This window comes from Mustela lutreola, chromosome 10 (assembly GCF_030435805.1).
Source record: "Mustela lutreola isolate mMusLut2 chromosome 10, mMusLut2.pri, whole genome shotgun sequence".
Classification (NCBI taxonomy): domain Eukaryota; kingdom Metazoa; phylum Chordata; class Mammalia; order Carnivora; family Mustelidae; genus Mustela; species Mustela lutreola.
Window position 1 is genome coordinate 95,193,735 of NC_081299.1, and position 26,782 is coordinate 95,220,516.

The 26,782-nt window shown below is 41.5% G+C and overlaps 2 protein-coding genes across 4 annotated transcripts; both read left to right on the forward strand.

Annotated features, from left to right (window-relative positions):
* Positions 1 to 1,605: 1,605 nt before the first annotated feature.
* Positions 1,606 to 9,824, forward strand: CHIA (chitinase acidic). The gene is given in 10 exon segments (XM_059138533.1): positions 1,606 to 1,675; positions 1,915 to 2,116; positions 3,820 to 3,900; positions 4,553 to 4,718; positions 7,036 to 7,160; positions 7,342 to 7,465; positions 7,754 to 7,939; positions 8,417 to 8,536; positions 8,624 to 8,765; positions 9,534 to 9,824. Coding segments are annotated over 10 exon segments (1,464 nt in total). The 3' UTR covers positions 9,782 to 9,824.
* A 3,396-nt stretch (positions 9,825 to 13,220) lies between these two features.
* CIMAP3 (ciliary microtubule associated protein 3) lies at positions 13,221 to 26,541 on the forward strand. Of its 3 annotated transcripts, none has more exons than XM_059136189.1 (6): positions 13,221 to 13,434; positions 20,701 to 20,843; positions 21,488 to 21,586; positions 22,967 to 23,097; positions 24,949 to 25,066; positions 26,309 to 26,541. In XM_059136189.1, the coding sequence occupies exons 1-6, from the start codon at positions 13,260 to 13,262 to the stop codon at positions 26,375 to 26,377; spliced, it is 735 nt and encodes a 244-aa protein (XP_058992172.1). In that variant the 5' UTR covers positions 13,221 to 13,259; the 3' UTR covers positions 26,378 to 26,541. The 3 variants fall into 3 exon arrangements, with proteins under 3 accessions (XP_058992172.1, XP_058992173.1, XP_058992174.1); XM_059136191.1 differs by lacking the exon at positions 13,221 to 13,434 and adding an exon at positions 20,413 to 20,473; XM_059136190.1 differs by lacking the exon at positions 21,488 to 21,586.
* Positions 26,542 to 26,782: the final 241 nt, after the last annotated feature.

Sequence of the window (26,782 nt, forward strand, 5' to 3'; positions counted from 1 at the left end):
CAGTCTTCATATTATACCTCCCGGCTCTTCCACTTTTCTTCCATCATATCAAATTTCCAAGAGAATCTTGACGTATATGATCAGTCTGTCTCTTATTCCTATACTCTCAGCCTCACTCTAATAACATTTCTACCTTCATTGATCCCATGGGCATGGTGCTAAAAGAAAGGACTTATTTTCTTCCAATGCTTGTCTTATTCTCCAATCCCTTAACAATTGTTTCTTGTTCTGCATTCATCTTCCTGCACCACCTTATTTTAATCGGTATCATTTTTATTTACATGCTTGAATCCTTGGTCTAGCTTTTCCAGGGATGAAAATCAGTAGGAACTGAGAGAGAATGATGTGAGTTATCTTGGTTCTACTGTTTTCAGCATTACTCCTTTTTTTATCTCCTTCTATCCTACAGAGTTGCTGATGTATCATAAAGATCTCAGCTAGAAATTAATAATTTAAAGGGGTTAAGCCAGTAAATTATTTATAACCAAGCTATATTCTCAGTTTATTAGTTGTTCTAGAGCTGTTGTTTACAAAGTTTTTATAGTTTCAGAACATTTTCTAAATGAAACCTCTAGCTCAATTTATAAAATACTCAAGTCAGATGTGCTCTGGTAGAACAAGGGAGAGACATCTGAAGTCTTGCCTCACAGCTCCTGGTACTTCTCTTCTACTGTAAGAGCTCCAAAACAGTGGCTCCAAGAAAATTCTCAGGCTCCAGGAAATATTGAATTCACTGTTTTTGGAGGATGCCTTGTCTGTGGAAGGCTCTACACATCCCGGTTCAGGGAGGTGAAGCACTGATGGATGTGTACTCATTAAGTAGAGTCCATTCTGGGTAATTTCAGTAGAAATTCAGTAGATCTTCCAAAATAGTAACCTGTGAACTCTGCATTCAGTAACATTTATTACTGACATGAAAGTGGAAGAAGAGAGTGCCATGGCCATTTTTTAATAAGAGGAGATTAAGTGACTCTTAATCTCACGAAACAAACTGAGGGTTGCCGGGGGGAGGGGGTTTGGGAGAAGGGGGTGGGATTATGGACATTGGGGAGGGTATGTGATTTGGTGAGTGCTGTGAAGTGTGTAAACCTGGTGATTCACAGACCTGTACCCCTGGGGATAAAAATATATGTTTATAAAAAATAAAAAATTAAAAAAAAAAAAAAAGAGGAGAAAAGTGTAGATCTCTTGGGGCCTTCATTGGCAAGCCTACTCTTGGGCATAATCCCTACATGCCACTGGGCTGGAACAACATATGACAAATAGGATGGTGCTCAAGGCCTCAGAATCAAATTGCACAGGGTATAGACAATTAATTCAGGATACATGTGTTTTCTTTCCCTCTAGGTCTGGCCCTTCTGCTGAATGCTCATCTAGGTAAGTCATGAACTCTGTCTTTTATCTTTGATGCAATCTTTTCCTACCATAAACCACTAATCTCTATAAATTATTCATCATGCAATTGTCTGATTAGTGTATTTTTTAAAAAATATAGCAAGAGATAAGCCATCTGAGGGAAAGAGAGCTACTGTCTACTTCACAGACAGGTTTGATATTAAGAGAACCTATTATTTTGGATTGGCTGTCACTACTAACTTCTTTAGCATGACCACTGGGATTTATAAATTGGTATTCACTGGGCTTTACAGGACTACTGGAGATCTTTTCTTAAGCGGTTCTTAGGCTTAACATCACAAATGAGTCTGCTGGAGCCAAAAATAACTAACTCCAAGTCAGTGACTAGTTCCCAAGTTAGATCTTTGAACTTATCTGCAAGAATATTTATATTAAACATCCCCACACAGAGATCAGGCATTGAGGCAAAGAGAGGGAAACAGAGACAGAGCCAAAACCCACAGCACATTTCGGTGGCACCTTAATCAAGTCATTATTCTCACTTCTTACTGCTCTCAGGTTCCGCTTACCAGCTGACATGCTACTTCACTAACTGGGCCCAGTACTGGCCAGGCCTGGGGCACTTCATGACTAATGACATTGACCCCTGCCTATGTACTCACCTGATCTATGCCTTTGCTGGGATGAGGAACAATGAGATCACCACCATTGAATGGGATGATGTGGCTTTCTACCAAGCTTTCAATGGCCTGAAAAACAAGTAAGATGGTGGAGATATCTCATTTGGTATCTCCTAGGGTGGTGCTCTCCAAATGTTAATGTGCAAACAGATCACCTGGGATCTTCTTAAAATGAGTTCAGGTTCAGTGAGTCTGAGGTGAGGATGAAGATTCTACATTTCCAAAAATCTCCCCTCTGATGTTGATGCTTCTGGTCCAGGAAGCTATACTTCAAGTAGCAACGATATGGACAACATAGCACACTGTCTGCTCTAGCAAGTATTCAAAATATATCAGTTCTATTTCTCCTTTTCCCTATCAATTTCTTTTTTTTAATGACCCAAGAAACTGCAAGCCACTTTAGCTGCTAACATCAGAGAGCAGGAGGTGGAAGATAATGAAGATTAGACAGCACTGAGCTCCCCAAATCAGAAATGTCTGCTGTATTTTAAGAGTAACAATGAAGCATAACAAAGAAACAACAACCTTGGTATCTTTTAATTTCTGATTTACTCAGTCAAGCTATTTCTAGGAGAAATAAGGCTACAGACCATTGCTACCATCAGTAGGGGTACTATCCTGAATGTAGCTGTCAGAATTTAAGTTATGATACATAGAGGAAGTAAACGCTTGCAGAGTGGTATTTCTTGAAGTGTGACCCACTGACTATGAGTCAAAACCACATGGAGGCACCTGATAAAAATGTCAATCCTTCCCACAGCCCAACCAGAATTTCTGAGAAAGGGGCTATAAACCCAGAATTTTAATGTTTTGCCACTCTGTTGCACTCCATTCTTGAGAACCACTATTTAAGAAAAATGTGCATAATTTTAAGCAACTGATCTCTATTCATTTATCTTGGAGCCTGAGAAAGTAATTATTCTCAAGCAACATTTATTATTTCATCTGATTATAACAGAATATGATTTAATTATGTTTTTAAGTTTTATATATCTTATTGCCAATATACAGCTATTTTTACAAAATCTGGTCCCATAATTTGGATTTCCTCAAAGAACTTTGAGTGCCTTTATGATAACAACACAATTTTTTGTTGTTGTTGAAGTATAATTAACATAAAACATTATATTAGTTTCAGGTGTACAATATAATGATTCAACAATTCTGTACATTACTCAGTGTTCATCATGGTAAGTGTACTGTTAATCTCCTTCATCTCAATAAATCACCTCATCCCCCCACCTACCTCCTCTCTGACAACTATCAGTTTGTTCTCTATATTTAAGAGTCTTGTTTTTGTTTGTCTTTTTTCTTTGTTTGTTTATTAAATTCCACATCTGATTGAAGTCATATGGCATTTGTCTTTCTCGGACTGACTTATTTTACTTAGTATTATACTACGTATTGGCTAACAACACAATTTTTATAAAGATAGTCTTCAAAGGCACCTGGGTGGCTCAGTCATTAGGTGTCTGCCTTCAACTCAGTCATGATCCCAGGGGATCAAGCTCTGCATTGGGCTCCCTGCTCAGCTGGAAGCCTGCTTCTCCATCTCCCACTCCCCCTGCTTGTGTTCCTTCTCTCACTGTGTCTCTCTCTGTCAAATAAATAAAATCTTTAAAAAAAAAAGAAAGTCTTCGGTAGTGAAGGAAAATTATCCTACAGAATGTCTTATCAAGGCAACATCAAAGTATATGACCAGGCTCAATACCACAGCAATGTTATTTTTAATAAAAGGACTCATGGATTTTGAAGTTTCTCTTTTCTATTCTTTGCTTTATAGGAACAGCCAGCTTAAAATTCTCCTGGCCATTGGAGGCTGGAAATTTGGAACTGTCCCATAAATCCTCTGTGGGAGAGCCTGGTGTTCATTTGCAACTAAAAACAAGTTATGTTCCTTTACACTTCACAATCTAAGACAGGTTGTGAAGGATGCACATTAAAAAATAGAGAACTGGAATAAATTACTCGATCAAGACCTCAATATTAAAGCAGAACACAATTTATTTTACATGTTTGCATTTAGATGAATATTCTGGGATTCCATTCACAGAGGTTTAGTTACTGAGATTGCAAAACAACCTCTTCTTAAAGTATTTCACAAGCACAGTCCCTGTGAGAGTGCTACATAGCACTTCTTTATACCTTCTGGGGGAAGAGAAGACAAAGTCATGCAAATAAACAAGAAGACTTCTTTAAGGGCATATGAACTTTGGGGGCTATTTGGAGAGAGAACTGTGAGGTGGGGTAGTATTCAAAGCAACAAGTGCAACCTAGGGGGAAAAACAAATCAGAGCTGGGTGAATAACAAATAAAGGGAACACTGAAATCCCATGGCTGGCTGAGTACGTACTGATTACAAAGTAAGGACTAGAGAAAACCGGAACCATACTTATTTCTGGGTTGTGGGTCCCCATGAAGAGCTCTGAGGCAGAAATATAAAAGTTTGATTTTACCACAGGGTGTTGGGACCACCAAGGTGTTCCCTCACATTGCCTTCTTTGGGTCTCCTTTAGCTTCACTGCCATGGTTTCCACTCTTGAAAACCACCAGACTTTCATTGCCTCGGTCATCAAATTCCTGCACCAGTATGAGTTTGATGGGCTGGACTTTGAGTGGGAGTACACTGGCTCTTATGGGAGCCCTCCTCAGGACAAGCATCTCTTCACTGTCCTACTGCAGGTGAGGGAGGATGTGGCAATCTCTAACCCAAGAAAATCCAAAGCCTATTCTTTCCAAGGAGAATCTGGTGTTTCCCAAGCCCAACTAAAATGGAATTTAGAATTATGGAATCTTCCCATCACAAAGATTCATGCCTTCAGTCAACAGCATTTCATAACAGAACAACAAGAACACATGTGCTCTATGTGCCAGGCACTATTCTACCTTATTCTACTACTGTATTTTAAAACTGTAACTCATTTCACCTGTACACCTATTCTATGATCTAGGTACTATACAAATCATAATCTTTATTTTACAGAAGAAAGTAAGGTTTAAGTATCTTGCTTAATGTTACACAACTAGTAGATGTCAGAACTACCCATGCAGTCTGGCTAAAGAGCCCACTGCTTCTAACCATTACACAAGGCCTATTATTACTGAACACTTACTCTGTCCCAGTCACTGGGTTAGGTGTCAGGTTGAAGATAAGAATAAGATAATCCTTGGCTCTAGGGAATACAATATGAGGTGGCAGGTTGAAAAATAACTGACATTTAAAATATGCTTTGAGCATGCTGTAGTGGGTACAGAGGGTAACTAATTCTACTCTGGGGAAGGATCTAGAAGAGTTTTCTAGAGAAAGTGACACTTGAGCTCAGTCTTCAAAGCAACTGGTGTTAGCAATGAAAATAGGAACCACACAAATGAAGCCATGTGGATGACTGTGAGTCTACATACGTGGCAAAAATCAGATCATGTGGGACTTGTAGATGATGTTAAGGAATTTGGATTTTTTCTCTCAAGGTTATGGGTAGCTTTGAAAGTAGTGGAGAGATATGACAAAACTTGCGCATTAGAAAGATAACTCTGGCTTAACCATAAAGGATAAATTACAAGGAGGTAGGAAGGCAGGGATAAAGAGCTGATAGCCCAAACAAATGTCCTAACAGGGAGGACAGAAAGGGCAAGTAAGCAAGGGACAATAGGGGGATACAATCAATAGGATTTGGACACCAAATGGAAGTGAAAACTACAGGACTTCCAGTTTTCTGACTTTGAGAACTGGTTTGGTAGTGGTCCTATAACTAAAATATATATACAAGGAGAAGAGTAGATTTGAAATAAGAAGGGTTCATTTATGTGCCTTTGAACATCAAGAGTGAGAGGAATCTGTAGGACCTCCTATAGGAATGGCCAGTAGTCCCTGAATGAGTACCAATCTAGAGTTCAAGACATATTGAAGTTATCAGCAAAGGCTGATAATTAAGAGATTACCAAGAAAAAGTGAATGGAGTAAGAAAAGCCAAGAATGGTTTTTAGATTTACCCTCTCCCAAGACAGAGACTCTTTCTCCACCATCCCATATACCAGATCATCAGCCAGCCTCCGAATGGTTTCAATATTAAATAACTAATCAGTTGAAAGTCAATCTACTTATTGAACAGCTCTGGAGATCAGAAAGAACATCTTGTATTGCATAGAGCACTGGGTGTGGTGCATAAACAATGAATTCTGGAACACTGAAAAGAAATTAAAAATAAATAAAAGTTAAAAAAAAAAAAAAAAAGAACATCTCTGTCCTTAGCTGAAACATACCTCCAGTCATAATTATAACTTCTGGTCATGGGGGCTAGCTCTGCTCACCAAAATAACAAAGGACAAAACACCTTTTGTAATCTATCATTCAATATTTGCAGACTGTTATAACATCCTGCCTATAATTCCTCTTCTTCCAGTTTAAACACCCTAGTTAGTTTGGCCAATGTCCCGTGACAGTTTTCAGACCCTTCACTGGAACACACCCCCGCCCACCCTGAACCCTGAACCCAGTCCTCCAAATGGGATTAGAGTCACCCAGAATAAAGGTGCCCGTGCTGAATGGGAACCCATCCCCCGGCTGTAACCACTTCCCTTTTTGACCAAATCAGCATTTCATTTGATGAGATGTCAGTCCTGTAAAGTAATTCACTTACTGGATGAAGGGAAGCAACATATATATTGTCAAAACCGGAGTATAGATTACTACAGCAACTCTAAGTTCAGAGTATAGGGATATAACTGGAGCTCTGACAGGTCATCTGGGACCTGCATTCTGGGCATGACCTGGCTACTAATTTGCTGTGGGACTTTGGTGAAATTGTCTAGCTTCTGTTCATATTAGATAGCTATAACATTGACTGATACCATCAGTCCTATCTACTTTATAGTGATATTGAGAGACTGAAGATGAAATATATGAAAGCATTTTGAAAAAGAAAAGGATAATACAAACCTACTTATTTAAGGAGCTGAAATCAGAGGCACAGATGCCCTACAGTACTTGATTATTCTATAGGAAATGCGTGAAGCTTTTGAGCAGGAGACCGAGAAGATCAACAAACCCAGGCTGATGATCACTGCTATGGTAGTGGCTGGCATCTCCAACATCCAGTCCAGCTATGAGATCCCCCAGCTGGCCCAGTGAGTGATTCACCCTATCCTCAAACTCCTGTAGTTATCGCTTTTGCAAGGTAGACTTGTCCTCAGTCTGTCTTGCTATTCAGGGACCACCTTTAGGAGGCTTTGGAAGTGGTACCTTTCACCTACATAGGTGTGGGAAATGACTATCACAAATCTTTTTAAATCCCTTACCCCAGCTCAGGTACCTGGACAACATCCATGTCATGACCTATGACCTTCACGGCTCCTGGGAAGGCTACCCTAGAAAGAACATCCCCCTGTACAAATACCCAACTGAAATGGGCAGCAATGCCGACCTCAATGTGGTGAGTCCCTGGACACATGCAGATGCAGAGCAGAGATAAGGCTATACATCACATGGAAATTCACGGACAAAATGAATGAAAATTTTGCAAATGTCTCATGTGGATAACTACCCTTTCTAGCGGCTGGGCCTATCTCATTAACTATAATTTCGCCAAAATGCTTTGAAAAACTACTTTCTATCTGTCATTAACATCATACAATTGTGTCTGTTAGAACAGTGGACTAACACAACTAAGCACGGGGTCATCAGCGAGGTGGAGCCCCTAGCTAACAGGCAGCCATTGCAGGATTACGTCATGAACTACTGGAAGGACAATGGGGCCCCAGCTGAGAAGCTCATCGCTGGCTTCCCCACCTATGGCCACACCTTCATCCTGAATGACTCCTCCAACACTGGCATCAGTGTCCCCACCTCTGGCGCTGGTCCTGCTGGGCCCTACGCAAGGCAGGCTGGGTTCTGGGCCTACTATGAGGTAGGGAGATGAGGCTGGACAAATCTGTGAATTTCATGTCTTGTGCTGAACAGAATGAATGCTCATCCTGTCCACTAATCATCTATTTAAAATACAGCTATCGTTCTAAATGTTTCAAGAGTTGAAGTAACCTATTCATTTACCTAATCCAGTAGGAAGGCCACCTATAATGTGTCATATCCCTTCAAGCAACAGACTACATATTTAAGGTGATTTATATGAGCATGTAAGGAAATAAAAGAATGATATTTCTCAAATTAATGTAGTCTCCCAAAATCGAGCATTAAGGATAAGGATAACAGGAATATTTCAAAAGCAACTTCGTATTATTTACTTCAAATAACAACCCATAATTAGAAAACAGGAAAATCCCAATTGGAGACATAAAAGAAAAAAAAAAAAAAAAAGAGGCAAGTGTTTGTTTCTCCTTTCATGGGAATCTTATTTACAAGATTTGTATCTCTTGACTTTTTAAAGATCTGTACCTTCTTGAACAATGGAACTACTGAGGTATGGGATGCCCCTCAGGCTGTGCCCTAGGCCTATCAGGGCAATGAGTGGGTTGGCTATGATGACATCAAGAGCCTCAGTGTCAAGGTAAGGTCAGCCCCTCTGACCTGCTGCAGGCCCAGCCGTGAGTCTGGGGAAGTAAAATGACCTCTGGTATCCTCTATCTTTGAATAGGCTCAGTGGCTTAAGGAGAACAATTTTGGAGGTGCCATGGTCTGTGCCATTGACCTGGATGACTTCACAGACACATTCTGTAACTAGGGCAAGCTCCCCCTTGTCAACACCCTGAAGAAAGCACTTGGGCTGCAGAGTGCAGGTAAGTGAAAGAGGATGCCAGGGGTATACAATTGTTGCTTCTCCAGCTTAAAAGGCAGATCTAATATCTGTTCACCCCCACTGGCCAGGGAGTCACTTCCCATTTCACCTCCCTGCTCTTGCCCAGCTGAGACACATGGGCTCCATTCTTCCTCTACCCTTGAACTTCCAGGTCAGGCATGTTGTGAGTTTATGAGAAACCATGCCTACCTGGATGAGTTTTCCATGTGAGCTATGTCTCAAAGTCTGTGGAAAAGCCCCAAGAAATTCAGTTGACCTTCAATATATAAGCATTTACTTTTCTATGGACTCCTCCCTCATTAAAAGTCTTTTCTGGCCCACCTGGAGACTGAACAAGAAACCCTCAGAACTGCTCACATGTTTCCAATCTGTAATTTAGGGGAAATACCACATCCCTAAATTTTTTCCAGACTTTTCTCTGGAATAATCTCTAAGCTTATTGGCTTGCCACTTATACCCAGATCCTCGGCAAGTATTATGCACATACCAGTGCTCAGTAATTTTTTTCTAATGATGCTAACATCTTAAGGGAAGAAAGAACTTTTCAGATTTAAAACTAGAATGGCTTAAAATTGTAACTTTTCCTGAATATGAAGTAATCTTGTATCCCCTCACTTGTAGGGACCAGTGCTAACAACACCTCACCTCCAGACGTTCTCCTCAGGGCCACTAGTCTCCTCGCCTCTAGGCGACGGTGGGAACCTCTTCCAGGTCCACGAGTCTGTTCTGCTGTTCTGTGCTATTTCAGGTTGCACTGCTCCTGCTCAGCCCGTGGAGCCCATAACTCCTCCCAGGAGCGAAAGTGGGAGCAGGAGCAGCAGCTCTAGGGGCAGTTCTGGGGGCAGGGGATTCTGTGCAGGAAAGGCCAACGGCCTCTACCCTATGGTGAATAACAAAAATGTCTTCCGGCACTGCCTGAATGGAGTCACGTACCAGCAGAATTTCGAGGCCGGGCTCATCTTTGACACCAGCTGTGATTGCTGCAACTGGGGGTGAACCTGACCTGTCTCCATTCCCGGGTCTCCTCACTTAGTACATCTTGCTCCTACCTACAGTTCTACAATAAAAGCAGTCAGTCTAAACATGAGTCTTTTTGGTTGTAAGTGATTGCAGGGGTTGGGGGGGGAAGCTTTCTAGATGTGAAAATACAAGTTGCTCAGGGGCAGAGGGTGGCCAAAGGGAGTGTGTGAGGAAGTGGGGTAGCCAGCAAGCCTGCCATCTTCTGTTTGCCTAGGTTGCATCCATTTGCCTTCTGCATGAGGGATGGAGGCTGTCAGGAGGAGATGCCTGAATGTTTGGTGCTGGGATGGGGTGAAGACATGAAGAAGATAGGTCTGTAGCCTGGTGACTGTCCTCAGGAAAGAGCCAGAGTGATTCCGTGGCACGCGTGGCTACAGGCCTGTGTGGCTTCCTCAAAAAGAAACAGCCCAGGGCATTCTGCCCCTATCTGCTGAGATCCCAAAGCTGGTCCGGCGCCTCCTAGACCAGGTGCTGTGAAGATCTGTGCCATGGACCCCTTTTGGGGATGTCTGCCCAGCCTGTGGACCAGCAGTGTTCCTCTATCAGGAGATTGCTCTCTTCTTTGAATCCAAGGCTGTGGTCCCTGGCTGCCGTGCTTTACTGCATCTTCTCCTCCCCTAGCTTGGCTGACTGACTAGGATGGACGTCAGACACAAGAGCGCTAATCAGATCATCAAGCCATGAAATCTGCAACAGACAACACGGAGTGGCTGTCATGCCCCAGAGTGGCTTGCCCTGGGATATTTAAACTCAAGAGCTGTAGTGAGACTGTGGAGAAGGGCAGTTGCTCTGGATCCAGAGCAAGAAGACCAAAGGGGAGCTACAGAGAAAAGCTACCACAAGAGACAGAGGACACTTACTGACAGCTGTCCACCTTTAGATTCCAGCTCCTTCCTGAGACCCAGATGCATTTATGCATTTGGGCTCTGTGAAACATACCTATACCTATACAATACATTCCTCTTTGCTGCTTCAGCTGGCTTAAATTTGCTTTTATTGCAACTAGCAGAATCCTAACTAATATAATGGCTCCTAAAAACTGGCAGGCTTCGTGTATGTAAAACTCTGTTCTAGGTGTTTTACATGTATTTTATTATTTAATTCTCCCGGCAACCTTGTAAGGAAGATAACATTGATTCCAGGAAACTGAGGCACAGAGGAATTAGGTCACCTGCCCAAGATCACTCAGCTAATAAGTGGCAGAGCCAGATCCCAAGCCAGGTAGGCTGGCTCCAGAGTTCACAGTCCTAACTACAATGTTTCATCACCTCCCTTGATACAGACGTCCGTGTTCACATAGCAGATGGCCATTTGGGGATAATGATAAGACACAGGCTGCTTTCTGGGTAATGGTGACATATTCATGAATTCACAGCACTTAGTGATTATTATGTGCCAGATAATATTCTTGGTACTAAAGGCATAGTGGTAGATAAGATAAAGACTCCACCCTTCTGGTGGTTATATTTTGATGGTGAGAGTGTTAGGCGAACAAAGAAATAAAAAAATGAATAACAGCAATAGCAAGTGACAAGGACATGAATGTACTTTAGCTTGGGCAGCCCAGGAAGGCCTCTGTGCAGTTGGACGAGTGTCTGACTCTAGGTTCTGGCTCAGGTCGTGAGATCAAGCCCTGTTTCAGGCTTGGAGTCTACTTGAGATCCTCTCAACCTCTCCCCCTGCCCCTCCTCGGCCACCCCACCCCCGCAAATAAATAATTTTTTTTAAAAAAGGAAATCCTCTGTGGGGAGGTCCCAAATGAGATGAGCCTTGACATTCGAGAAGAACCAGTCATTTTGAGATTTGGGAAGAGGGCATTTCGGGCACAGGTGCAGCAACTACAGAGTCCTTGAGCTGGAAATGAATATGGCAGATTAGAACATAGAAGAACAGGGCTGCACTGAGGTAGTGGACACAGGAAAGAAATAGGCAGGGGTCAGATGATGCAAGGTGTTGAAACATGGTTACAAGTTTGTATTTTATTGCAACTGAGCTATGGAGCCATTAGAAGTTTATAGCAGGGATGGAGAGGTGGTGACATTCACCATGGAGAAGACAGGGCTGGAACAGAGTTACAGAACATGGGAAAATTGCACACATGATTGTAGCTGATGTACTGACTTTTGAGAGCTCACATGACATACCTTGGAGATCAGAAACAGATATGGGAGTGTCCTCAATAAGCAGGTAAAAGCAAAAGTCTTTAAAATTCAGTATTATTATTAATATAATTACATTTCTAACCAAAGAACAAGAAAGCGTAGAGTAAGAAGAGCATAGAAATTTGGGCTTACTCTTTGGAAGAAGTTTCTGTTTAGGTCACTACTATGGCAAATAACACTGAGGAGGGGACATGAGGATGCGGGGAACTGGACTTGGTGAAGGCCATCAAAGAGGCCATTGACTCTGAGGAAAAGCATCTTTGAACAACACAGTGGCCAGCTTCTGAATCAAAGTGGTTTCCCAGACTAACACCTTCTTCTGTTATCATTATTTTCTCATAAAAATTGATTCTGTCACCATTTCTAGAATACAGAAATTATTGTAGCCTAAAAAAAATGGTATCCCTCATTTTTCCAGCCACTTTTCCATATTAATGAGCCAATCAAATGAATGTTTACTACACATCTACTACATGCAAGAAGTGAACAGGCACCACCCAGCTCTAGATCCATGAAGGCTCTCGTGTCACCTCCTTTGACGCTTCTCACTCCCTCCACTTCAACTATGTTAGCCTCTTTTCTGTTTTTCAAATAGTCCAGGCATGTTACTGCCTCAGGGCCTTTGTACAAGCTACAACAAACACTCTCCTCAGATTTCCATTTGACTTTTGACCTCACTTTCTTCAGGTCCTTCCTCAAAGCTAACTTCCTGGCTGCACAGCCTAAAATTGAAACCTTATTATTTCTGCCCTTCCTGTGCTTCTTTTCTCTTGGTACCTGCCATATTATGCAATTTACTTATTTGCCATTTTTATTGTCTGCCTCCTTCAGTAGAATTAACCTCTGTGAGGATAAGGATTTCCGTTTACTGCTATGTTCCCTTTGCCTAGATTGGTGCCCGGCGTATTCCAAGAGTTTCATACGTACTTGTTGAATAAATAAATCAGTGAGCTCAGGAAGGGAGACAGGAACTAACAAGGAGAGAATTCCAAGCATGAAACTAGGTATTTTACATAGGTATCTCTTGTGTGGTGACTACGGTCCCCACATTACAGGTGAGGGAATTGAGATCTTTTGAGAAAACGTTGCCCTAAATTATGCAGTCGATAATTAGAACTGATTTTCAAAGAGGGAGCTTTCTGGCTTCCTTCTCACCCTAATGCTGCCCTTCAGAGAGCAATGTCACAATGACCTGGAGGACTTTAAGGGTGGGGCTACTTGCTTAGCAGCCAGTCTGAGTTACACCCTTCATCTTCTTGGTTACTCACTTCATCTTATGAGAGTGGTGACTCATGGAGCCATTGTTAAATGAGGGAAACAGCTTGGTTCAAAGGTCCTCCAATGGGGACATTGGGTACAAAGCTTCTTGGAGATCTTCAAAGTCCAAGCCATCTGATCCATTTGAGTACATGAATGACAAAATCCTGCCATGGATCACCCATCCAGATCTTTGGAAGCTTGTTGAAGGTAATCATGTTCTTAAACTCTAGTACATCTATGAAAACGCATTCCTTCGACATGGGAGTCTAACTAGAAAGAGAGGGGGTATGCTCAGGATTTCATAAAAGCCCTGATCCAGGCAGGGCAGGGGGAAGTGCTCTTCTTACCAAATCCTGAGCCTTGATAAGATGTGGCACAGCACCCATACAGATGAAAGGGCAATTTTTTTTTTTTTCCACAGAGGTGCTCTGGGATTTACCCATGGCTCTGGGCATGGAGGTGGTAGACCAGAAGTGCATTAACTTTTGTTAAATGCCAATATAGGCTCGTCATTTGCTGTGTAAGATTTGTCTGGTGTTACCTCTTTCAATTCCCATGGCAGCCCTAAGGAGGCAGGAAATAATTAGTGCCTTTCTATAGATGAATCAAGGCTAAGTAGCTTCCACAAAGTCATGTAGCTAGTAAATGACACACCAGTACCTGTTGGAAACCCATCCTGAGGGCCTTCAAAGGCTGTGTTCATTCCTCTACGACCAGATGAGAGAGGCTGGTACTTAAGTCTGGAAAGTGGGATTTAGAAAGTCTATGTTCCTCTCCTTCTTCCACCTTCTGAAGACACACCCATTCTCCAGCAGAACCCCTATTCTCTAGATCAGAGATTCTGAATCCTAAAATAATTCAAACCCAAGTCCTACTTTGAGTAACACATTATTTGGTAATGTCCCTTTTATTATCCTAATTAAATTCATGGATAACATACCCTGTCATGCATAATTTCATAAATAATGCCATAATTGTAAAGGATAAAAGAAATTTCTAATAAGAAAACATGCATTTCAACATATAAATACCCAGATATGACTACTTTATAAGACAATGAAATAGTCAGGCTTTTGCACCATATAATAAACAATGAATAAACCTAGCATTAAGAAGGCTAAATGTCATCTCATACAAGTGGTTTAGGAAAATAAAAAAAGCAGACTTATAAGTGGACATCAGAACAAAGACCAGTTTCAGAAAATTAATAACACTCCAGACTTACTGTTTCCTGATAACAAAAAGAGGTGAATAGTTTTAGGTAAAGTAGGGATAATACACAACTAATTATAAACCAGTGAAGTAGAAAAAAAAAAAAAGGAAAAGTTGTATGCCTATGTTATTTTTCAAATGTTAATGTTCTTCCTCTAGGATTGTCAGATTTTTTAAAATATTTTATTGGTCTATCATGCATACCAAAAAAGGCCCAAATCATAACTGAACAGATTAAGGAAATATGCAAAGCGAACTCCTCAGGGTAAGCAGTATACCCAGTCCAAGAAATGGAACACCACTATCTCTCCAAAAGTTCTTCTCCTGTCCCTTCCCTTTTACTGTTTCCACCCTCCTTAAAAAGTATCCCCATTCAACTTCTAATACATAAATTAGTTTTGCCCATTTTTGGATATATGTAAATGTACTCATTCAGTATGTAAATGTCTAAATTATTTCATTCAACACTGTGAGATTGAGCTAAATTGTTACATGTGCAGGATTTTTTCCTATTCATTGCTATATAATATTCCTTCATATGAGTATTCCACAACTTGTTTTTCCATTCTACCATTAATGGGCATCTAGTTGTTCCAGTTTGGGACAGTTATGGATCACATTGTATTTAATGTTCTTATATATGCCTTTTTGTGCACAGTTGTATGCGTTCCTGCTGACTAAATACCAAGGAGCTGGAATTATTAGATCCTAGGGATGTCTACTTCAGCTTTGGTAAATACTGCAAAACAGTTTTCTGAGGTGAATCCATCAGTTTCCATCTAGCAGCCCCAAGTGTTAACTGTCTTTATTATTTTAACCATCTTGTGGGTAGCTCATTGTGGTTTAAATTTCTAACTCTTTTATAACTACTGAGTTCATCACTTGTTATACACTTACTGGTTATTTGTATATTCTTCTTTTTGAGTTTCCCTTTCAAGTATTTTACCATTTTTTTTATTAAGTTGTTTTTTCTTATTGATCTGTAATTGTTGCTTTATATAGCCTTGATCAACACTATCCAATAGCAATATAATGTGAGCAATGTGTTTAATTTTAAATTTCTAATAACCACATTAAAAAGGTAAAAAGAAACATGCAAAGTTAATTATACTACTGTTTTATTTAACCTGATATATCCAAAATATTATCATTTCAACATGAAACCAATATAAAATTAATTAATGCAATATTTTGTACTCTTTTTTTTCATTCTAAGTCTTTAAATTCTGATGTGTACTTTACATTCATACAAATCTCAATTTAAATTAACCACATTTCTGGGTCCCTGTTTGGCTCAGTAGATTAAGCGTCTGCCTTCAATTCAGGGAATGATCCCAGGCCCCTGGGAGGGAGTCCAACATCAGGCTCCCTGCTCACTGGGGAGCCTGCTTTTCCCTCTGACTACTGCTGCCCTTGCTTGTGATCTCTCCCTCTCTGTCAAATAAATAAATAAATAAATAAATAAATAATAGATTAACCACATTTCAAGTGCCCAAGAGTTAATATGGGTAGTGACTTATGCATTGGATGGACACTGCAAGTCTTGATGCTTTTGTGCTTATGTCTTCCTCAACATCTTGGCTTACTTTCTCACTTTTCTAATGGTATCTATTTTTATAATTATTACTTTGAAATATTTTCAAACCTAAAGAAAAGTTGTAAAGACAGTACAAAGAATTCTCTTACCTATTTACCCTAATTCTTTGTTAGATGTTACTTCTCTCTCTGTCCTCTCTCCACACACATACACACACACACACATCCAGCTGAACTTTGAACACTGAAGAGTGATTACTCCCTGTGTGGTTAAAAATCTACCTATAACATTTGATTCCCCCAAAGCTTAATAGTCTACTATTGATAAGAAGCCCTGCAAATAACCGAAAGTGCTGATTAACATGTATTTTGTATGTTATATGTATTATACAATGTATTCTTACCATAAGGTAAGCTAGAGAAAATAAAATGTTATTAAGAAAATCATAAGAGAAAATATTTACAATGCTGTACTATAAAAAAAATCTGCACGTAATTGGAACTTTTCATTGTTTTTCATCTGTCTCTCATGCTTTTTACCCTGTATTCTCTTTTTGCATCTCCAAGATTCAAGTCTGAATATTTTCTTCTGATTCAATTCCCAATTCCTTCTCTTTTTTTCAGATTTTACAACCTGCTGGCAAACTCATACCTTGTGTTCTTACTTTCAGAGATGGCACTTTTTATTTGCACAATTTTTATTTGGTTCCTTTTTATTGTTTCTAAAGTTTTCCAACTTATAATTTAATTTCTTGACTTACCAGCATTGTCCCCTTTGCTGAAATGATTTATTACTTAATTCAATAAATTTTTAAATGAGACAAAAATCTATATAAAACTTGATGTCAAAAATAAAATCTGTTTATCCCATTCCATTAGACCGCTACAACAGAGAGGGTGGTTTTCCAGAATAATTCTTTTTATTTTTTATAAAATTTTATTTATTTATTGGAGAGGGAGCATGAGGAAGAGAGCACAAGACAGGTGGGAGGGGGTTTGTACAGAGGGAGAGGGAGAAGCAGACTCCCCACTGAACAGGGAGCCAGACCCTGGGATCTCGACCTGAGCCAAAGACAGACACTTAACCAACTGATCCACCCAGGGGACCCCAGAAGAATAATTCTTATAATGGGCCCATATGTAGTCAAATGAGGAGAGCTGATAAACTGTCTCATAAAACTAAAACAATCTCCATAAATATCAGGCATCCTTCTGATGTTACAACTATGGTTAGAAATGTACATGATGGGAACTGCAAAATTCTTCAAGTCTTCATCAATAGTGGCCCCAATATAAAACTTGGTCTAAACATTCTCTGGTACTAGACCATCACCTGCATAGTTTCCTTTGTGTGTGAGCATCATTCAGACATTGAATCCTTGATAATCCTTAGAGCTGCCTAAGGTTCTGCCTTAACTCTTCAATTTCACCATTACACAATGCTTATACAAGAGATACATGTAGCATATGGACAGTCCATCTTTGTAGTATGTTTGGATTGGCTTTAATGAGAAGTTTATAATTTGCATCAATTGGGATGTTGGTGGACCCAGAGGTGTGTTATATTAGTAACATGAACAGGAAGACTGATGGGGAAATTTTCTCTTTCTTTAATACACTGGGACCTTTATTGACTTTGTCTTTAGGGTGTGATTACCTTTTCTTTTAGCCTCTTACCTCAGAAGCCAAGTATTTGCTTGATGGCCACAAATTCCTTGCTTTCTCTTGCTTCCCATGTTTACCCTGCAGTCTGGAAGCTTCCTCCAAAATCGGAGCCAAGTACAGTTACTTTAAAGTTCATGTTTAATAACTCTAATCTCTAGATTTTCCTTTGGGTTTATTTCCATTCTTTTTTTTTTTTTTTTTTGGTGTGAGTGCTGTTTTATCTGTTTTATATTAAATGCCAAACATTTTTCATGAAAAACTGTAAAAATTAGTTGAAGCTTTAGATGATGTTATATTCAGAGACTATTTACTTTTTTTTTTTTTTTCTGGTGTATAGTAAGGGTAGAAGCAGATCACCTAAATACAGTTGGAGACTATGTAGATACAAAGGTGGATTTCAGGATTTTTTTTTCTTTTTTGAGAGTCAGTTTATTTCTTATTTACTCTTATTCCTAGAGTTTATCCCTTTTGGGCCCCAATTAAAAACCCAGGGTGTTTTCCAATCTCCCATCCTCCATGGCCAACTTAATTTTTGGTCCCCAGATTTCAGCGACACACATGTCCAAAGTTCCACGCAAATTCTGTACTTCTCAGCCACTCTTTGATTAGATGTTCAAAGAGAACAGGAGCACCCACTGTGGCTCACAATTTTGGGCTTCCCCTCTCTCTGCATTCTTGGCCCTGTCTATTCTTTCTTCCGTGGTAAATATCTGATGTCTCCAAACATACGTATTTTATTTTGTCCAGCTTTTCTAGCTCTTCTCAGCTGGAGGATTAGTCTGAAGCAATCTAGCCCATCAATGGAGGAAATTAGGTGCCATGATATCAAAGTATTTTGCAAGATGTGTTTCATGTCACTGATAATGTAAACAGTAATTTCAAAATGCACAGTGGGTATCTAGAAATATTACTATTACCTGAAATATTAATGAAAGAGGAAATTGTCAAATCAATATCAGTATTTTAATATTTTCTTTATCATCAGTTTTACTGCAATTATATTTTGAGTATTTTGAGTAGACAGAATGCTTAGAGCAAATTACACAATACTTTTGAGACCGTATCCTTATTCTATTTATAAGCTTTGTTTCTCACACAATCTTCTCCTATGTTACTAGGCTTTATGCATTATTTCTTGTAAAAAAATTTTTCTCGGTGTCATTACCTATAAGTCAGGTACAACGAATTATTTTTGTAAAGTCCAGCAGGACATCTGAATGTTATGTAGGACACGTGACAGTGCACTGTGTGATGGGACAATGAGCTGCAGGTTTCTGGCCTCCCTGGCGCAGTCACCAGGAGCATTCCCTTGGTAGTTTTTAAAAAGATTTTATGTATTTATTTGACAGACGGAGATCACAAGTAGGCTGGGGAGGGCAGGCTTCCTGCTGAGCAGAGAGCCGGATGTGGGGCTCAATCCCAGGACCCCAAGATCATGACCTAAGCCGAAGGCAGAGAGGCTTAACCCACTGAACCACCCAGGCATCCCCCACTTAGTAATTTCCAACAAGCAAAAGGCTTCCTCAAGTTTCCAAAATATCCTGTAGGACTCAGTATCACCTTTTTTGGAAACCCTACATTAAATGTATGAAATCATCCCTGTGGACAGTTCTAAGCCAGGGTGTGTGTGGATCCCAAGGTCATCTTTAGAGCCCAAAGGGTAACATGGACCAGTCACACTGTAGGTCTGCTGTCTCCCACCTCTGATAACTCCTAAAGCCATCCAAAACTCAAGAGAAAACAGATTGGTGTTAATATCCAGGACAGGTAAATGTAAAGAAGGTAAAGAAGTCAACATACACCATGACCTTTCTTCTTGGGTTAGGATGGGAGTGCTCCTGAGGAGGCTGAGTACCATCTTAATAATAACTACTTGCCTCCTGGGGCTAATAATACATTATATGTTAATAAAAAATTTTTAAATATAGACCAATAAAAAACTATGTAGACACACACACACTCACACACAAAGTTGGAATTGTCACCTTCCTGATTGCTCTCATCATGTTCTCTCAATCCTGCTCTTACCCAATAAAGAGGAATTATTCCCAATTTGGAGATAAGGAAACTGGGACTTAAACATTTAAGTGACGACCCAAGATTTTTACAACTATTAAGCACTTCTGTGATTCCTCTGCAGTCCCTGCTCTACTCAAGGCTTCCAACTCTTTTAAATAAGCCTGGGGCGCCTGGGTGGCTAAGTCATTAGGTGTTGGCTCAGGTCATGATCTCAGAGTCCTGGGATTGAGCCCCCCATCGGGCTCCTCGATGAGCCTGCTTCTCCCTCTCCCTGCTGCTCTCCCCACTTTTGCCCTCCGCGTCAGTATAATATTAAAAATAAATAAATAAAAGCCTCGTGCGTGCCACGTTTAGAAGTAGAAGGGGGCAACCTGCGGAAAAATTGGTCTAAGAGGGGCCTTATAGGGGAATTGTCTGGGCTAAGCTCCACTTAGTCCCCATTTCCCCTGCTGCAGGCGTTGTCCTGGGAGCCCACCCCACCCGCCACCACTGCAGGGGCTCAGTTTTCCTAGGTCCCTGATCCTGGCATCCAGATTTCGGGGCATTCTGAACCCAGTGTCCCGCTTCAGCAGCGCATTCCCGGTGGCCCAGCTTCCAAAGCCCTTCTGCTCAATCTCTGAGGTCCAGCAAACCCTCCACCTGCGCCCAGCCACAGGGCACAGTGCTCTCCGCCGCGCACTCAGCGGCGTCGGAGACCCCTCCCACTGCGCAGGCGCGCGCGGAGCCCCTCCCCTTAGGTTCCCCTGCGTTCCCTTAGCAACGCGGTACACAATTGCTAGCCCGGCCACGCGCGCGATGTGTTTCGGCAAAGCGGGTGCGCGGGGCTGGGGTGGAGGAATCAAGGGTAGAGGGCAGGAGGAAGAGTGGGGAGGCTGGAGGGCGGGGGCACGCAGTCGTACCTTCCACCGGGTTCGGTCCGGTTTTTGTTCTCGATCGGGCCCAGTCCTGTCTCGGCCTCCCCACAACCTACGTGCCCCCAGGGCATTCACTTAGACGAAGGGGCCTTCCTCACGTGGAGTTTCTGCTCTTTTTGATCCTCAGAGACGCTGGTTAGCTACCCCTTTGGTACACGTCAACAGAGGAAGCTCTTTCCTCACTACCACCCCCAAAACTTGTTGGGGAACAAGTTTCTCCCTCTTCGAGGAGCGCCCCACAGAGGGCCTGGGTGTTACATAGCAGAAGATGTGAGTATACACCTTCCCTTGGGTGGGTCTCAGCGTCCTGTCTGCGAATACCCAGGTTCCGTGGAAGAAAATTTCGATGGGATTTGTGATCTTTGGGCTGGCAACATGAGAAGGTGCCCTGGTCCTCTGCAGCCAGCTGTCAGGGCCAATGTAGGAAATTAAAAAACCCTTGCTCCTCACTTCCAACACCCTCCAAACGCAAGCCTTTCTAGCCTTTCTTCATATAGTCCTCTATATAGTCCCCATTCCATCCTCACCTTCTGAAGCCTCCAAACCAATGCCTCGCATTAATCCAAACTGGGAATGTTGCTGTGCTGCTAGATCAGTTTGTGAAAGGCCATCAGACTGAGGGTGGGATTATGGCAAATTCAGCTCTGTGGGGCTTACAGGACGGGATTCACTGGCATGCACAGGAATGTCATTTACTCTGCCTAGGCAGCCACATTTCTTTGCAGACTGGTATACCGGTCTTCCTCATAGAATTGTTGCTATGGTCTTCACTCAGAGGAGTCAAAAAAGAAAGAGCAACTTCTGCAAAAGAGTCAGATAAGAACATTTGGAGTTCATTCTGTTTTGATGACTGTAATATTCTCTGTGTGTTTCCTTTCTTTCTTTCTCTCTTCTTTTTAATATACTACCTGAAGGTATATGGATTGGCATACAACCTCTCTAAGATCCCGACCAGTAAAAAAGGATATACTTTTGGTGCCAGAACAGCTGAGAGGTTTAAGGTGATCAACAAGGTTAGAAATGGCTTGAATGTGCTTAGATTTTCGTGTGATCCATGTTGCTACATGTATTTGCATTGGGAAGCAAAGCGGGGAGAGTGGGAAGTTACCAAAAAATGTGCCCTGAAATTCAAGAAAAATATTTAGACGAACGCTATGAAGAAATCTATCTGGAACGTTTAGGGGTTAGCATCTCAAACGTGTATGAGAGTCCTGGGCGCATGGAAAAAAAACAGTTCTTTTTTTTTTTTTTAAAGATTTCCAGATTTTTATTTCTGGAACTGTACACCAGGTATTAAAGTACAACAAATACAAAATAATGCTCAAAAAAATCAGTGTTTATGTACAAATATTAAAATCAATGCAACAATAGCAACTTCCTCTTGAACATCTGTTACTAAAACTTGTTGTGATTGTCACTAATTAATCTCATACTCACAGGGTACTTATTTCAAGCTGGGACAATTGGAATCACTGGTCATCTAAGAGGAATTTTAATATCTACCTAACAATAAAACTAATAGTTTCCTCCTTTTAGTGAAAAAATAAAGAACTTTTTAAAAAACATAGTAATGTCAATATTTTTATAAATTATTTCAATTTCCATTTGCAGACAATGTGCTTTGAAACTCTGGGCAAACAATCTCCTTGGTGTTCAGGTTTATTCATTATTTTACATTCTTTTTTTTTTTTAAAGATTTTATTTATTTATTTGACAGAGAGAGATCACAAGTAGGCAGAGAGGCAGGCAGAGAGAGAGAGGAAAGCAGGCTCTCTGCTGAGCAGAGAGCCTGATATGGGACTCGATCCCAGGACTCTGAGATCATGACCTGAGCCAAAGGCAGCGGCCCAACCCACTGAGCCACCCAGGCGCCCCTCATTATTTTACATTCTTGAAAGAAATGGTACCAAGACCATTTCTTTGGGGCTGACACAGCTTAAGTTTAAGTACCAAAGCTTTGTTTCTATATATCCTTTTATCTTGCCACCTAAAAAACAAATTGCTACTTTTGAACCTTTTGGTTCTCAAGTCTAAAAGTCTTCAGTACAGGATCCTAATCAGTTGTTGGATATTTTTCTGACACTGGAGCTCCAAGAGAGGGGTACTGGCTCTAAAGAGTCTCCCAGTGGGATGGTGGGGGCAGCAGGTGCAACAAGTCACTTTAGTCCTTTACCTCCTGCTGATCTCTTTCTACAGCCTCAGCGTATGTGTGTTTCAATAGCTGAATCCCATGTTTATCTTGGTTTTCTCCCTACTGTAGCCTTATATCTATAGCTGGGGTGGTAAAACTATAGCTGATACATGAACAGAAAAAGGATGAGTCGTTTTCTTTAATTAGAGTCTATAAGTATATATCTCACCCTCTAACATGTTTATCTTTTTCTGACAAACAGGACACGATGCTTTACCCAGGCATGTACCAGGCTGCAAATCCTCAGGAGCAAATACACAAACAAAATTTTGCTCCATTCAATGCCTTGTTGCCTCGATTTAAGACATACTCAAAGGACAATTCTTATCCTGGGTATGTCTTCTCTCTTCTGGAGCATTTCATCAAACAGCGATAGGAAAGGATGCACAAAGGAGGGGTTCCATCCAAACCATGCCTCTGAATAAGAAACCACCCACCCATCTTTAAAGAGCCAACCTCTGACCTTCCAGATCTCCGGCATCATAGAATTCTAAATCCTAGTGGTTCAGTCAATCAATAGTTACCAATGTGCCAGGCACTTCCAAGGGATCCAGAGGTTTTGTATTAAACCCATCGCACAAGGCTCCTCATTCCTTGCAAATTACACTGCCAAATCTGGACAGATGAGAAGCAAGTACACTTAAAAAAAAAATCAGTGGTAATAAGGACAGTTATTAATAATTTAGCAGTCAGACAGTGACCCTTCTGAAAGTGTGGTTACTAATTATGGCAAGACATTAGCCATAAGCTAGGACTGTCACAGGCATACTGGGCAGTGTGGTGACCCAGTGATGCACCGTGAAGACAGTGAACAAGGTGGTGGTGATGGGATGGATGGCGCCACTTTGGCAAGGATGTCCAGAAAGGTCTTTAGGGGAAATGACACTTGACCTGAAGTCTGAATGACGACACTGAGCCAGCCTGTGAAGATCTGGGCCAGGGCTTCCTAGGAAGGAGGAGCTACAAGTGCAAAGGCTGTAAGCTGGGGAGGAATGGGTGGGAGGAGTAAGGGGGAGGCTGGTGTGGCTAGAGTGTGGTGAGCAGAGAGGAACTGAAGACAGAGCAGGAGGGTGGGGGCTGAGCACGTGGCCCTTGTAGACCCAGTGTTTCAGGAAGCCACTCAGCATGGGTGGAACTTCGGGGCAAAGAGTCAAGGTCTTTTTTGGTTCATGAGAAATGCAGGGATCAGTGAATGAGTGTAACTCTCACCAGGCTGCATTAAGGAAGTGGAAGTGTTGAATCTTGGCCCCCGTGTTGATTCTAAGTACAATTTCTTTCTTTCTTTTTTTTTTAGAGATTTATTTATTTATTTATTTGACAGAGAGAGAGAGAGAGCAAGAGACACAAGCAGGCAGAGCAGCAGAGGGAGAGGGAGAAGCAGGCTCCCCACTGAGCAGGGAACCCGATGCGGGGCTGGATCCCAGGACCCTGGGATCATGACCTGAGCTGAAGGCAGTCGCTTAACCAACTGAGCCACCTAGGTGCCCCTAAGTACTATTTCTAACACAGCAAAAAGTCTACACCAAAGACCAAGTGTTATGAACAATGGCAATTATAATATAATGCCACCTCAAACTTTAATTGGTTCTTCCTCCTTATCCTGAGATTGCTGATTGAATAATCATCACTCTCTTACTCCCAGTTTCAAATCATGGGCAGTACTTACTCATGATGGTGGTGGACTCTTTTCTCACCTACCCCTCCTGGGATCTCAGCCAAGGATACTGGGTTGCAGAAATATTTTTCAAACCAGAATCGATTTTAATCTTAACTGGGATGTCAAGACTAAATATATATTTTTTTAATTTTATTTATTTGAGAGAGATAAGGGGAGGGAATTAGGAGAGGGAGAATGGGAGAGGGGGAAGGAGAAGCAGGTTCCTCTCTGAGCAAGGAACCCAGTGTGGAGCTCAGTCCCAGGACCCTGGGATCATGACGTGAGCCAAAGGCAGAGCTTAAGTGACTGAGCCACCCAGGCGTCCCAAGACTATCTGTAATACTCACAGCTAATCAGAAATACATTAAGAGGCAAGGAAACCCCACAGTTGCCCCACATTAGAAAGCTAATTGGCCTGTTGACTTTTCTCAAAGAATTAGGCCAAGTTCAGGGATAGCTGTGGTACTGATGGAGTTCGTATATGGTCACTAAGTCATTACACATGATGCTTAAATTTTTATTTCTAGCCCTGGCACATACAACCCGGAGATGAAGCCACCCCCCAAAATCACTTGGCCAATGAAATTTGGATCTCCAGACTGGGCTCAGGTTCCATGTCTACAGAAAAGAACCCTAAAAGCTGAGGTAAGAAGACTTGAATTTATGTAGAGCCCTCTCTCTGGTACTTTCATATGTATCAGGAATTCTTATCCAGAAAGAGCTGCAGGAAGTCCTTGCTCCCCTGACAGTAGTTTGTGCGGTTTTGTACAGATATGCATATGAGAACCCTTTTGGAGAGTTGCCCAGTTTCGTTAGATTTTTATAGGTGGCTATGACTGACGAAAGTCGCATTTTCTTTAATCCTCAAATAATGTTCTGGTACAGGAACAGGACAATTCTATCTTGGTGACAGAGGAGGGAGATCAGACTCTTATAGATTAAGTGACCTGTGCAAGCTGACAACTTGAATCTAGATCTTGTGACTCCTAAGCCAGTGCTCTTTCCATATACCACTAGAGTATCAGATCATGAGGGGGCTATAGAGCATTCTGGTAAGAAGATGGATTCAGGGGACAGATTGCCTGGGTTCAAATACTAGCTCCCATATTGCTGTCTGGGTGATCTCAGGCAAGTTTTCTAAGCCACAGTTTTTCTTCTTTAAAAGCAGAGAGAGTCAATTATCATATGGTTTCACTTATTTGTGGAGCATAACAAATAGCATGGAGGACATGGGGAGTTAGAGAGGAGAAGGGAGTTGGGGGAAATTAGAAGGGGAGGTGAACCATGAGAAAATATGGACTCTGAAAAACAATCTGAGGGTTTTGAAGTGGCAGGGGGGTGGGAGGTTGGGTACCAGGTGGTGGGTATTATAGAGGGCACGGATTGCATGGAGCACTGGGTGTGGTGCAAAATGAATACTGTTATGCTGAAAATAAAAAATAAAAAAATGAATATTATAATAGAATCAATTTGATAAGGTTTTAAAGATCAAGCTAATGTAGAAAAGCATTTAACATAGTACTTATAATGTAATAAATGTTCAACCCACATGAGCCATCATAATTCCAGAGGTGATGTTTTTTAAGAGGAAATTTGAGTTAATTCCACAACTATTTGTTAAATGCCTAATGTATCAACACCATCACGCTAGACCTCTGAGTAACATTCAGGAATCAAATGCATAATCTTTGTTTTTGAGAAGCTTACCAGGAATTCTTGGAGACAGGGAGATGACAGAGAGCAGCTGTACATTGACAGAATCCTAAGACTTGGTTCCTATGGGGTGGGCTTCAGCTGTGATGTGCACTTCTATTTTGCAAGTCAGGAAGACCAGAGGCAGAGGGTTCGCATCAGAATATTGACCCAAACAATATTCCTTCATTGCAGTTGTCCACTGACAAGGACTTCAGAAAGCACCGGAACCGTGTGGCCTACCTAAGCCTGTTTTACAATTGAGGTGCTGTGACTACCTTCATGTGCCCCTCCTGACCACAGATCTAGGACTGAGGACAGGGCTGCTCTTCCCCCCTGCACTGCTGTGCTCGCTTGTCTGCCAGCATGGGACCGAGGGAGGGAAGGGGCTCCTAACTCCTATGTAAGAACAGAGAGACTACATCAGAGTGTTCTGTGTCCATGTGCTGGTTTGTCTTGTACATATGTAGATGGGCCTGGGGGTCCTGCCCAATGTTCAGTGCGGTGGCTCCATTTTACTGAAATACTCATGGGTCTCTGTCCTCACGCTCTAATTCCCAGTCTTATGTGTTCTACCATGAGACCTGGGGACAGGGACTGTTGGCCTCACCATTGACTGGATGGTCAATTTGGATTGGATTGGATGGCCACCTTGGACTTATTCATGGG

What these genes read in the sequence shown, in the direction of transcription:
- CIMAP3 (XM_059136189.1), top strand. Translation starts at nt 13,260, where the DNA reads ATGGAGCCATTGTTAAATGAGGGAAACAGCTTGGTTCAAAGGTCCTCC. An exon ending in GGTGTTACATAGCAGAAGAT is followed by an intron (nt 20,844 to 21,487) that starts GTGAGTATACAC and finishes TACTACCTGAAG; the next exon opens with GTATATGGATTGGCATACAA. An exon ending in AAGGACAATTCTTATCCTGG is followed by an intron (nt 23,098 to 24,948) that starts GTATGTCTTCTC and finishes TTTTATTTCTAG; the next exon opens with CCCTGGCACATACAACCCGG.